This window comes from Dreissena polymorpha, chromosome 2, assembly GCF_020536995.1.
Source record: "Dreissena polymorpha isolate Duluth1 chromosome 2, UMN_Dpol_1.0, whole genome shotgun sequence".
Lineage (NCBI taxonomy): Eukaryota > Metazoa > Mollusca > Bivalvia > Myida > Dreissenidae > Dreissena > Dreissena polymorpha.
The window spans coordinates 145,012,776-145,026,872 of record NC_068356.1 but is presented as its reverse complement, the minus strand read 5'-3'; the positions used below and the strand labels follow the sequence as shown (position 1 = coordinate 145,026,872).

Genomic DNA, 14,097 nt, shown 5'->3' with positions numbered 1-14,097 from the left:
AAGGCTTACATTGCCAATTCTAACCCTAACCCTAGTCCTAGCCCTATTTAAGGAGCATACAGTATAGGACAGTACTTCCCATTATTATAGACAATTCGTGTACACAACCAATATTGTAGGATTAACACAATTGTGAAGAAAACAATATATAAAAAGCTTAATGTTTGTGTACAAAACAACCATGGCACTAAAAGTGTTATATATATTATAAATGATGTAACATATATTTTAACAAAACATAACACAAAACATAACACAAAGTTCCATTTATATATGAGATTCATACAATCGCTTCTGGAGTATGATGATTTAGGCCTTGCAATATTAGAAAAACCTGATTTTATTTTGCAAATTTATTTCAACATTTGCCATTCGCAATAATTACCTCAGACTATTTCAAATATTATTTAGTTGATAACAAATACATAAAACAAGAGCACCGCCTTGCGGGTGCAGACCCCTCATCTATTTTCTTGTTAAAGGTGAAGGGACTCTCATTTTCAATCACAAAGGAGGGAGGGGTGGAGTGAAGAGGGGTGTATAGTGTGGGGGCGTGGACATTTATTACATTATCTTCAAAAAAAAAAATTGGGGGGGGGGGGGGGGGGGGTATAGTGTGTGGTGGTCATTTGTGAGATGATCTTAAAAAAAATTAAAAAAATTAGGGGGGGGTGGTTCGGGGGGGGGTATAGTATAGTGTGAGGGTGTGGTGGTCATTTGTGAGATGATCTTAAAAAAAAAAATTAGGGGGGGAGATTCGGGGGGGGGGGGGGTTGGGGGGGGGGTATAGTATAGTGTGAGGGTGTGGTGGTCATTTCTGAGATGATCTTTAAAAAAAAAAGAAAAATAAATTTACGGGGGGGGGGGGAATTCGCAATTTGGGGGGGGGGGGGGTATAGTATAGTGTGTGGTGGTCATTTGTGAGATGATCTTAAAAAAAAAAAAAAAAATTAGGTGGGGGGGGGGGGGAGGGCAAGGGGGATGGTTTGGGTGGAGTCTATTGTGGTATGTCAGGTAAGAGTAGTTTTTGTCAAAGTATCAATCAAATCTAATCATAAATAAAGAAGTTATGGCATTTTTAGCAATAATTTGACCTTGAGAGTCAAGGTCATTCAAAGGTCAAGGTAAAATTCAACTTGCCAGGTACAGTAACCTTATGTTAGCATGAAAGTATTTGAAGTTTGAAAGCAATAGCCTTGATACATTAGAAGTAAAGTGGATCGAAACACAAAATTTAACCATATATTCAAAGTTACTAAGTCAAAAAAGGGCCATAATTCCGTAAAAATGACAACCAGAGTTATGCAACTTGTCCTTTTACTGTACGCTTATGATAGTTTGCGAGTGTTCCAAGTATGAAAGCAATATCTATGATAGTTTAGGGGTAAAGTGGACCAAAACACAAAACTTAACAAAATTTTCACTTTTCTAAGTATAAAGGGCCCATAATTCCGTCCAAATACCAGTAAGAGTTACATAACTTTGCCTGCACAGTCCCCTTATGATAGTTAATAAGTGTTGCAAGTATGAAAGCAATAGCTTTGATACTGTAGGAATAAAGTGGACCTAAACACAAAACTTAACCAAATTTTCAATTTTCTAAGTATAAAAAGGGCACATAATTCTGTCAAAATGCCAGTCAGAGTTATATTACTTTGCCTGCACAGTCCCCTTATGATAGTTAGTAAGTGTTGCAAGTATGAAAGCAATAGCTTTGATACTTAAGGAATAAAATGGACCTAAACACAAAACTTGACCAAAATTTTCAATTTTTTAAGTATAAAAAGGGCACATAATTCTGTCAAAATGCACGCCAGACTTTTCTAACTTTGCCTGCCCAGTCCCCTCATGATACTAAGTAAGTGTACCAAGTTTGAATGCAATAGCATTGATACTTTCTGAGAAAAGTGGACCTAAACGCAAAACTTAACCGGACACCAACGCCGACGCCAAGGTGATGACAATAGCTCATAATTAAAAATAAATAAATAGATGAGCTAATAACATTTGAAAACCCCCTGAAAAAGTGTGAACAAGTTCCTTTATTACCCAAAGTCAACAATTTCTCCTATGAGGCTGACCCTTCCTGCAATCGGGAGGGGGGGGGGGGAGGTCCTCCCCGCAATTTGGAAAATGAAACTTTAAATCCTGCATTCTAGTGACTTTTTATCTGTATTTAGAGACTGAAGTTATAAAGCATTTTTATATTAAATTTCACTTTCATTGACCATACTCAGTGACTGATAAAAAAATGTTGGGTGCCGAACTGGCTACGGGTATAAAAAGGCTTTTTCTATCTTTGATTTGATTATTATATAACTCTCTATCTTTCATGAACACCAGCCACAATCAACACCATATATTTTTTAAAGATATTTCTTAATTTGACAAAGTGACCTAGTTTTTTTAGTTCATATGACCCAGTTTCAATCTTAGCAAAGATTTCATTTGTTATAAGTATTATTTATATTGCACTAAAAATGTGTGTTATGGAGTGTTAACAATGTATAAATATAGCAATATAAGGAAAAATGCCCGCTCTTCGTGGACATGTTTTTAAACAAAGCGGAACCATTTTCAACGTCATGGAAAATATCTTTATAACAAATGTCTTGGAAAATTTTCATGAAGATTGGACAATAATTGTGGCTACAAATGTGTTACCAAGGTTTTACTATAGCCATATTAAGAAAACTGCCTTCTGGCATCTTTTTTTTTTACCAAACAGAACCATTTTCAAACCAAGATATTGTTAGGACACGTGTACTAATCAAGTTTCATTAAGATCGGACATTAAATGTTGCCTCTAGAGTGTAAAAATGGTTAATGTCTACAACTGACAACGCACGACCGACAAAAGGCAATCATAAAAGCTCACCATGAACACATTGTGCTCAGGTGAGCTACAAATATTTATACACAACATATGACACCCCATGGAAAAAAAAAGCGCTCCGAAAAGCGCTCCGAAAAGCTCACCAAAAGCGTCTTGCACTTAAGTGAGATTACAAAAGTGAGAGCACACATATGCCCACATAAGTTGAAAGAATATTTGTAAGATCTTTTGTGAATGAATAATACATTTACATGTATCAAAGATAACAAATTATTGCTACCTAAAATCTCAAACCAAGGTTATGTGGCCAGTTACATACAATAATTAACTAAATGGACAGTCGTTTATATAACAAAACAAAAAAGGGAGAAATAAAATCAATTGCATAATCAAAATATTGACATGAAAAGAATTCCAAAATATCAATATCTACAAAAATCAATAGCCATTTAAGGAGAAAGGTTTGGAATTAATGGCAATATATCAAAACAGATGTGAAATAAATTAATGTACCTGTATTACAAGACAGACATGAGAATACAATAACAGATGAGAAATTAATTAATATAACAAGATACAATAGCATCTGGAAGTCCATTTGGCTGGATAGGGGTCATTACAATACAAACAAATATACATTAACTCGGCATATTTGCATCATTTTGTGAAGGCACAGGAGCAGACTTTCGAAACATGCCCATTTTCTTTCTCTTTTTTGGTGAAGTAATCTGTGATTCTGAATTTCTGTGTTTAACAGATTGACTGCCAAGTGAAGGTAAACGATTTGCATTTCTGCCTTCAAAATGTCTTAAATCATAAATATTCAAACTTGGTGGAGTATTAACACTTTTGTTATTGGAGTTCAGAACATGGTAAGCAATCAAGTCAGATAAAGTTCTTGAAACATCATTTGCAGAGTTTTGATCTGCTTTATTTTGGATTTCATCAATCTCTTCTGGTTCTAAACTCTCAACAGGTGTTAGCGTTCTTTCAACTTTATCACAGTTTTTTCTTTTCATGGATGAAGTTTCATCTCTAACCTTTTCTCTCCCATTTTCACTAGCTCTCTTAGACATCTTTCTGCCATGACTTTCTCGAGACTGATTGCTTTCACCTGTTGCTGCATTTTCCTTCTGACCTTTTCCAACATTTCTATCAACTTTTGAGTAAACTGCTGTTGTTTCATTCTCTGTATGTGGACTTTGAGCCTGTGTATCTGCCCCATCACTATTACTGTTTGTGAGGCTAGTTTCAATCGGGCTGGGCCGAGTAGTGGCATTCGTATCTTGCCAACTGATTCCTTTGCATGCTTTGTTGTCTAAGTAGTTGATGTCTTTGTATGCGTTGAAAGGTAGTGTTGTACTGGAAAAGAGTAAAGAAAGAAGCCATAGAATTTTTATTAGTAAAGCATCTTACAATTATTTTCTTCAAATGAACAATCTTGGAATTACATAAGCATATTAAAGACTCATTTAAAGTTTAGCTAATTTATAAATATAAATCCTTACAATTGGCTCAAACATTAAAGAAAAAATTATCTCAATACACACATTCTCAATTAAAATTTTTGCACGAACGATTTCATTCTTCATTCTACACTAAACTTACACTATCATTAAAAATTGTACTTAAAAAGTGTTCTTGACAGAAAGATAGCAAAAACAATATTCCTTTGCCTACAGCATGGGATAATAAACAGGGGAGTCCATGGGGGCTCTCGATAAGTCATTCCACTAATTAACAGTTAACTTGCTTTCAAGTTAACAAATGCAGGACTTATGTTTTCTGATTTTACTTTCTGTTTTTTCAGCATGAATGGTTGCAGAAGATAAAAAGAAGTGGGTCAACTTAAACATTATTTTGTAATTTTATCAACTTCTCTTACCATTATTGGTTGTACTTTGTTAAATTGTTACATTAATATGTAGAGTATAATTTATGTATTTGATTTGAAAGTAATTATGTAAATTCTTTAAATACCTGGATGACCATCCTGACAACAGTTTTCAAAATGGCGACCGTATTTTGACAATACATGTTAAAATGCTAAAACCTTCACATTAGAGTTACGATTTTAGTGAATTGAAGAAGACATTAAAAACTTTTATCAATGTAACATTAAAATGATGCTTATAACGCAATCATATGTTTGTAATAAGTAAAATGATTTGTAAACAGAACTAGGTTAGGTTATGTTCACTGGCAAATAGAAGAGGGCAGGGAAGGGTTGGTTGGGGGACTGGCTGGGGGGATAATTCAAACTACTTTGATTCATATCCCTTTCATATTTATAAATATAAATATGTGCACCAACCCACATTCATTACATTGTAGGCAAGGCACTCAACACAAATGTCATCTATCATACAGTCAGTAGCAACTCTTATACTTCATAACAAGGATGTGTAAACTATCAAAGTATAATGTGCTAATATTTTTTTTGTATTGGCTTAATGACAAGGCTTTTGTATTTCTGAAAAAAAAGCAGCTAGTCCTTCTGAAATGGCCATCAGATTTTTCTGATACATTTTTAATAATTTTTAAAATCCATAAATGATTCTACTATTGCAAGACCTCGTTTCTAGTAATAAAATTATGGCGAAATTTGGTATTCCATTATTATGCTGTTTTCAGAAAAGTTTCAAGGCCAAAGTTTTTTTCATTGGTTTCATTTTTGTCAGTGCATATAAGGTATCCGAAGATTTTTGATGGGTTGTCAAAGCAAATAACTTACTATGTCTCTATATGAGTACATTCTGCAAAGGGAGAGAATACAAATTGACAACCCGTGTTTTTTGGTTCCCATTTTATCCGATTAATTCTTAAGCAAGCACAGCATAAACAAAGGTCATTGTGACCTTCCTGTTAACTATCAACATCAACACATGAGTTAAAAGGAAAACTGCAGATCCAGAGCTAAGAAGTACATGGTTTAATTAAGAGGAATTAAGTATCCTTATTTGTTAGTGAAATTTATAAATATTGATACTAAATAGTATAATACATAATAATACATAAATATTGATTAAAAATCTCATTTTTGTCTTTCTTCATCATTTTTCTTGTATGGACTGGAAATAATCAGTCCAGGCCAGCAAAGGCTGCATGATTATAGGTCCTCATGGCCCGCAATTAATTATTATTTTAGGAAGGACTGTCATATTAATTTTTTTTGTTCTTACTGTTAACAAGGATATCAACAAGAGCTGTCAGAGGACAGCGCGCTCGACTATTCCAGTGCTTGACAGTATAACGTAAACCATCTTGGAGAGGGGGGGGGGGGGTTATAACGTGGTAATGTGGGTGTGTGATCATTTAATAGATGATCTTTAAAAAATAAGAAAACAAGGGCTGTTTGTAAAACATGTATGCCCCCCATATGGGCTCTCCGTTGTAGTGACAGCCATTGTGTGAATATGTTTTTTGTCACTGTAACCTTGACCTTTGACCTAGTGACCTGAAAATCAATAGGGGTCATCTGCCAGTCATGATCAATGTACTTGTACCTATGAAGTTTCATGATCCTAGCCATAAGCGTTCTTGAGTTATCATCCGGAAACCATTTTACTATTTCGGGTCACCGTGACCTTGACCTTTGACCTAGTGACCTGAAAATCAATAGGGGTCATCTGCGAGTCATGATCAATCTACCTATCAAGTTTCATGATCCTAGGAATAAGCGTTCTTCAGTTATCATCCGGAAACCATTTTACTATTTCGGGTCACCGTGAACTTGACCTTTGACCTAGTGATCTCAAAATCAATAGGGGTCATCTGCGTGTCATGATCAATGTACCTATGAAGTTTCATGATCCTAGGCATAAGCGTTCTTGAGTTATCATCCCGAAACCATTTTACTATTTCGGGTCACCATGACCTTGACCTTTGACCTAGTGACCTCAAAATCAATAGGTGTCATCTGCAAGTCACGATCAATGTACCTATGAAGTTTCATGATCGTAGCCATAAGCGTTCTTGAGTTATCATCCGGAAACCATTTTACTATTTCAAGTCACCGTGACCTTGACCTTTGATATAGTGACCTGAAAATCAAAAGGGGTCAACTGCAAGTCATGATCAATCTACCTATCAAGTTTCATGATCCTAGGCATAAGCGTTCTTGAGTTATCATCCGGAAACCATTTTACTATTGCGGGTCACTGTGACCTTGACCTTTGACCTAGTGACCTGAAAATCAATAGGGGTCATCTGCCAGTCATGATCAATGTACCTATTAAGTTTCATGATCCTAGGCATAAGCGTTCTTGAGTTATCATCCGGAAACCATTTTACTATTTCGGGTCATCATGACCTTGACCTTTGACCTAGTGACCTGAAAATCAATAAGAGTCATCTGCCAGCCATTATCAATCTACCTGCGAAGTTTCATGATCCTTGGCATAAGCGTTCTTGAGTTATCATCCGGAAACCATTTTACTACTGCGGGTCACTGTGAACTTGACCTTTGACCTAGTGACCTGAAAATCAATAGGGGTCATCTGCGAGTCATGATCAATGTACCTATGAAGTTTCATGATCCTAGGCATAAGCGTTCTTGAGTTATCATCCGGAAACCATTTTATTATTTCGGGTCACGGTGTCCTTGACCTTTGACCTAGTGAGCTGAAAATCAATAGGGGTCATCTGCGAGTCATGATCAATCTACCTATCAAGTTTCATGATCCTAAGCCTAAGCGTTCTTGAGTTATCATCCGGAAACCATTTTACTATTTCGGGTCACCGTGACCTTGACCTTTGACCAAGTGACCTCAAAATCGATAGGGGTCATCTGCAAGTAATGATCAATGTACCTATGAAGTTTCATGATCCTAGGCCTAAGCGTTCTTGAGTTATCATCCGGAAACCACCTGGTGGACGGACCGACCGCCAGACCGACATGTGCAAAGCAATATACCCCCTTTTCTTTGAAGGGGGGCATAAAAATATAAATGGGGGGGGTGGGGGTTGGGGGGGGGGGGTTCTTTGGGGGGGGTGCCTGGGGGATGGTTTGAGTGGAGTGCATTGTGGTATGTCAGGTAAGTGTTGTTTTGTCAACTTTAACATAGATTTATCAATAATATGCATATTCTTAGTATAAAAGGGGGAATAATTCTGTCAAAATGCTTGATACAGTTGTCTGCTCTTGTTTATAGGTTAGGGTCATGATGGTAAACAAGTATGCAAAAAATGAAAGCAATATGTCAAGGGACACAGGAAATATTTGGGGTAGTACGCAAACTTTAACATAGATTTATCAATAATATGCATATTCTAAGTATAAAAGGGGCCATAATTCTGTCAAAATGCTTGATACAGTTTTCTGCTCTTGTTTATAGTTTGGGGTGATGATGGTAAACAAGTATGCAAAATATGAAAGCAATATGTCAAGGGACACAGGAAATATTTGGGGTAGTACGCAAACTTTAACATAGATTTATCAATAATATGCATATTCTAAGTATAAATGGGCCATAATTCTGTAAAAATACTTGATACAGTTGTCTGCTCTTGTTTATAGGTTGGGGTCATGATGGTAAACAAGTATGCAAAATATGAAAGCAATATGTCAAGGGACAATGAAAATAATTGGGGTAGTACGAAAACTTTAACATTTGCACGCTAACGCTAACGGAAACGCCGACGTGAGTAGGATAGCTCCACTATATATATTTCATATATAATAGTCAAGCTAATAATTGATAAATGCTCCTTGGTGATGAATTTTTCAATGTAGGGGTTAATTGTTTGGAAACAAATTATTATTTTATGGGCAATAAATAGGAATAAACAGTCACTGTAATCATAATAACATTAGAACTGAGATATTTCCAAACTACTGAAACTTGTCATATTATACTGGTGAGGTAATAGATAGGAACAACCTAAAAGAAATTAGATCACAAGGAACATTTCTGGAACTTCATGCATACCTTTAAGGATGATACTGCTGGTGTAATGATAACACAATTATATTGATGCAGATACCATACTGTTTTAAAGTGGAGCATTACCAGAGAAAATTGGAAAATATAAAATACATTATTACCATACAATTATTGTTGTACTTCTTGATTGACAATAATGTTTTTATTTATCTCTGTTATACTTCGGCGGCTTTTAACAATAGACAGTAAAAATTGTTTATATCCATAAATAATGCCATTAAAATGTAAAACAAGAGATGTGTTCGTCAGAAACACAATGCCCCCTATTGCACCGCTTTGAATTTTTTTTTATTTGAAGGATGACCTTGACCTTGAACTTCCACCACTCAAAATGTGCAGCTTCATGAGAACGCCGCTTTGAAATTATTTTTTTTACATTTGACCTTGAAGGATAACCTTGACCTTGAACTTCCAGCACTCAAAATGTGCAGCTTCATGAGAACGCCGCTTTGAAATTTATTTCTTTTGACATTTGACCTTGAAGGATGACCTTGACCTTGAAGGATGACCTTGACCTTGACCGAAGACCTTGAACTTCCACCACTCAAAATGTGCAGCTTCATGAGAATGCCGCTTTGAAAAAACTATTATTTTTTTTACCTTTGACCTTGAAGGATGACCTTAAGGGATGACCTTGACCTTGAACTTTCTCCACTCAAAATGTGCAGCTTCATGATAATGTCGCTTTGAAATATTTTTTGTTGACCTTTGACCTTGAAGGATGACCTTGACCTTGAAGGATGACCTTTACCTTGAAGGATGACCTTTACCTTGAACTTCCACCACTCAAAATGTGCAGCTTCATAAGAACGCCGCTTTGTTTTTTTTTTCTTTTTTATCCTTTGCCCTTGAAGGATGACCTTGACCTTTCACCACTCAAAATGTGCTGCTCCATGAGATACACATGCATGCCAAATATCAAGTTGCTATGTTCAATATTTCAAAAGTTATTGCAAAACTTTACTATATTAAAGTTTTTAATATTTGACCTTTGACCTTGAAGGATGATCTTGACCTTTCACCACTCAAAATGTGCAGCTCCACGAGATACACATGCATGCCAAATATCAAGTTGCTATGTTCAATATTTGAAAAGTTATTGCAAAACTTTACTATATTAAAGTTTTAAATTTTCGACCTTTGACCTTGAAGGATGACCTTGACTTTTCACCACTCAAAATGTGCAGCTCCATGAGATACATGTGCATGCCAAATATCAAGTTGCTATGTTCAATATTACAAAAGTTATTGCAAAACTTTACTATATTAAATTTTTTAATTTTTTACCTTTGACCTTGAAAGATGACCTTGATCTTGACCTTTCACCACTCAAAATTTGCAGCTCTATGAGATACACATGCATGCCAAATATCAAGTTTGTATGTTCAATATTTCAAAAGTTATCGCAAAACTTTACTGTAAGGTTAAAGTTTTGGGACAGAATGATAGACAGGCCTAAAACAATATACCCCCGATCTATCGATCGGGGGGCATAAAAAAAATGTTTTTTAACAAGTACTATAATATCATCAATAAACAAGCTTATGAGCGATTCTGGTTTAATAGAGATTAAATACTTATACAAATACATGTTATATTAAAGTGATATTATGGGTATCCAACAGTTTATATGTGTCTATCCAAATCGTTGTTTAATGTTGGTGTTTTCACTTCAAATACACTTATATTTGTTAATGCAGCTTCAACATACTAAAGCAATATCCCGGAAAGAGAAAAATAATGAATTTGAATATCAACCGTACTTTCGTTTGACAACTGATCATGCATGTACGATGTGAACCTATATTTAGTTTTAATGCAGATTCGTTCTTACAACACAAATACACAATTTTGTTTTACGGATCATTTCGGCTTAGAGGACTGGCATGTTCTTAATTATAAATGGTGTCGCATAATGAGAAAAAACAGTATTAATGCAAAACACAAACATTCAACTACACAGATTATAGAAAGTTAATAATGTACAATGATTATCCATTAATCTATAAATGTACACTAAGAAATTTAAGCAAAGCAGCCGCGTTCCATGTTTCTATATCTGCAATCTAATTTTGATTTGGCTTTGCAAAAGTATATGATTTCTTGCTTCGTAAAACAAAAATTGTGTTCAACATGTTTAATTTATTTTACATGTAACCAACATATGGCTTCTGTAACAACAACTTCTACATATGAGCTATGCTATGTGGGACAAATGCTTATGGTAGTACACATCCAAATACAGTTAAATAGTTCTTAACAAGTAATTTGAATGCCACCAATGATTTCAGTACTTTTACACTGTAACTTTTTAGAAAATGTATTTAGCCAAGTAGAGTGGCATATTATCAATCAACATTTTTATAAGAAGGTATTCTTTTATACTGAATGTGATTTCAGGATGAGTTTATAATGTACAAATATATCAAAAATTGGGTTTTAGAAACAAGAGTTGGTAGCTTCTAATCATTTGCATTAAGCTTATTTATCACTCAGAGTAGATATCCTTACATCAATTGATTTATCTTACCATGCTCTTATTTATGCATACTAACATGTCAACACATAATCTTATGGTCCAGATGAATTACATTGGATCTTTTAGCACACAAAATAACATTTGACATTTAAAATATAAATACATTCACTGTGATAAAGTTGTAACTTAAAATGTGTGCACAACTGCTTTAAATATGAGCTTGTAGCTGTTGCTTCTAACAAAAGGATACAAATCATGGTTGCTTCTAAAAAAAAACAAAAAAAACATTGTTGCTTCTTACAAAAGTTAAAACACAAATGTTGTTGGGGATATAGATTCTTCAAGCAGCCTTTAAAAGCATAATCTGTTAATTATGTTTAAGTAAAACACTCTCCACACTTATTGTGGAATTATGAAATATCATGACCAATTCACATTTTAATCTCAATGTTATGTGGACATTACTTGCTCTGAAGGAGAATATTCGTAAGAGGGTCACTTCCAAGTACAAGCGATACATTTTAAAAACATGAACTGATTACATTACAGATGAATAATACAGAGTATTATATCTTGCATTTTAATCTTAATATTACTTAAAATCTGCACTTGTCAGTATTTTATTTGCATCCTTTTGTGTTTTGTTTCATATTGTATGGGTTGTATTGTTATCAATCATTATTTCTTTATAAAGTGGTTAATGAAGTGAAAACAAGAGTTATGTAAATTACTTAATGTGTCAAGTACTTCCCTACATGCATTAATGCAGACAAAGATTAACCTTTAAGTTACTTCATTTAGTCATCCAGACCAGAACCACATTAGTAAAATTCTGAAACAAGAAAACATGTCTCTGCCATAAAGAACATGTTTTGGTAATTAATATAAACATGGCTGCGCTCTGTACAAGGAAGGTTGTTAATATTTGTGCATTGAATTACAATGTTAAAGGGCTTTCTTACAGTTGATTGTCGCTTTTTGGGTTAAAGTTCTTTATTGACCGTGAGTGAACGATATGTTGTACATGACGTTTTTGAATAAACAAAGCAAATTGAGCATTTCCTTAAAGTCATCATTTAATTCAAACATATTTTTTAACATGCAACCGATGCTAATAAGATGTGGTGTATATTTAATTAAACCATTTTATTTCATATAATGTTTTTATATGAGGTCATATAAGGGTAAGTGGAATAATTTAATTTTTTCTAAATTCACATATCAATTTGTCAGTGGATGAAATTGCAACAACACTTTTTGTCTAAGTCTCATCAAGAAGGACACTCAATGTGTCTTCCACAAAGCAATTAATTGGTCAATCAAATGAATTAAGATGAACCGCATTTTTACTGGTAATCACACATCTGTCCTGGTTTGATCAGCTTAATGATACAAAGTATAGCAAGAAGTAGACAAGCATGATGACATACATAATACCTGGAGTGCTGATTGTTGTAGCATTTATAAAGAACGACACCGATGATAATGATGGGCAGCAGCACTGCGAAAAATATCAGAACGATATATCCTGCTCCAAGACCAGCACTGGCAACTGTAAAAGAAGTTCAATACCATACAATGTTTCATAAATTGTATAATATTACATTTTTAAATAAACATGTAAGCTTAATTGCATCCAAGCCTATGGCTTATTTAAGTATTACTTATTATTTTTTCTTGGGGAAAACCAAACCAGTACATCATGCCAATGTAAACTCTGCCATAGTTTAACATGTCATTTCCTGTAACAAGACCACCTGCCATCTTTAAAACATTAGCTTTTCAAAAATGAAACACTTGTTCAAATTCCTGTTGCATTTTGCTGTGAGCTATTAAATAAGGTTTTGTCTATATTAATTCTTTAAGATGTGCGATAAATTTTATGCTAATTGGCTATAACTATTTTCGATTAAGTGTGAAACAGATAAATCAGCTGAATATTTAAATACTGTAAATGTATAGAAATTCGTCGGTATGTAATTTCGTGGTTTAATAAAAAACAACTTATTCGTTGACACGTAATTTCGTGGATTTCAAATTTTCGGGTAAGATTGACAGTCATAATATTTAAACTTTTCTTAAAACAACCAGAGTAATAACAAAGAATAATCTGCTGATGTGTGTTGACAGCAAGGCTTGTGATTAATGTGCACTGAAGCATGAAAGTGTTGCCGATCATTGTCAATAAGAGCGAATAAGCGGCGATCTTGTGGGTCCCCGCTAGCTAATTGCCATCAATGTTGTTTTGACAATATTTGCAATTCTCTGCTCAATCGGTCCCCTAGTAGTAACAATTGAGTAATAAGGTCCCCAAAATACAGGTGTGAAAACCGTTATGTCTCGTTTAACTTTAATTGGCACTAATTGACATATGTGATAAATCTGCAAACTGTACATTTGACGACATCACGTAAAAGAGAACAATCGTTGATGTACAGTTTAAATTCCGTGCTTGATTTAAAAAGTATTATTACCCAAACACTTATCAAGAAAACAACATATTGTATTACCTAGCATATCTTAATCAAATATCTCAGATAACCGAAAACAATAGAGAATTACGGCAATGACATTCGGAAAGGACCGATTTTGGATTAAAAATGTAAAAATAATCGTTGGTACTTGAAATCGTGGTTCAGCGGAACAACGAAATCCACGAAAATTCGTACCACACGAAATTTAATGGTTTTACAGTAGTATGTTTTTATCATACCGTATTATAGAGACATTCAGAGAACAAAAGTGTTCAAAGATAGCATACAATTTATTCAAGTACATACTGTTAACAAACCTTCTAGTTTTAGTCTCTGATTCATTGAAAAGACGGTGTACGGAAG

At 34.4% G+C, this 14,097-nt stretch overlaps 1 protein-coding gene across 1 annotated transcript in view; it reads right to left on the bottom strand.

Moving 5' to 3' along the window:
• Positions 1 to 972: 972 nt before the first annotated feature.
• LOC127869330 (uncharacterized) overlaps positions 973 to 14,097 on the bottom strand; it is a 42,730-nt gene continuing 29,605 nt past the window's right edge. The window contains exons 5-6 of the mRNA XM_052411823.1: positions 12,698 to 12,812; positions 973 to 4,198 (exon numbers count right to left, since the gene is read on the bottom strand). Coding sequence (XP_052267783.1) covers positions 3,475 to 4,198; positions 12,698 to 12,812 — 839 coding nt within the window. The 3' untranslated portion in view covers positions 973 to 3,474. The remainder of the gene's footprint in view (positions 4,199 to 12,697; positions 12,813 to 14,097) is intronic.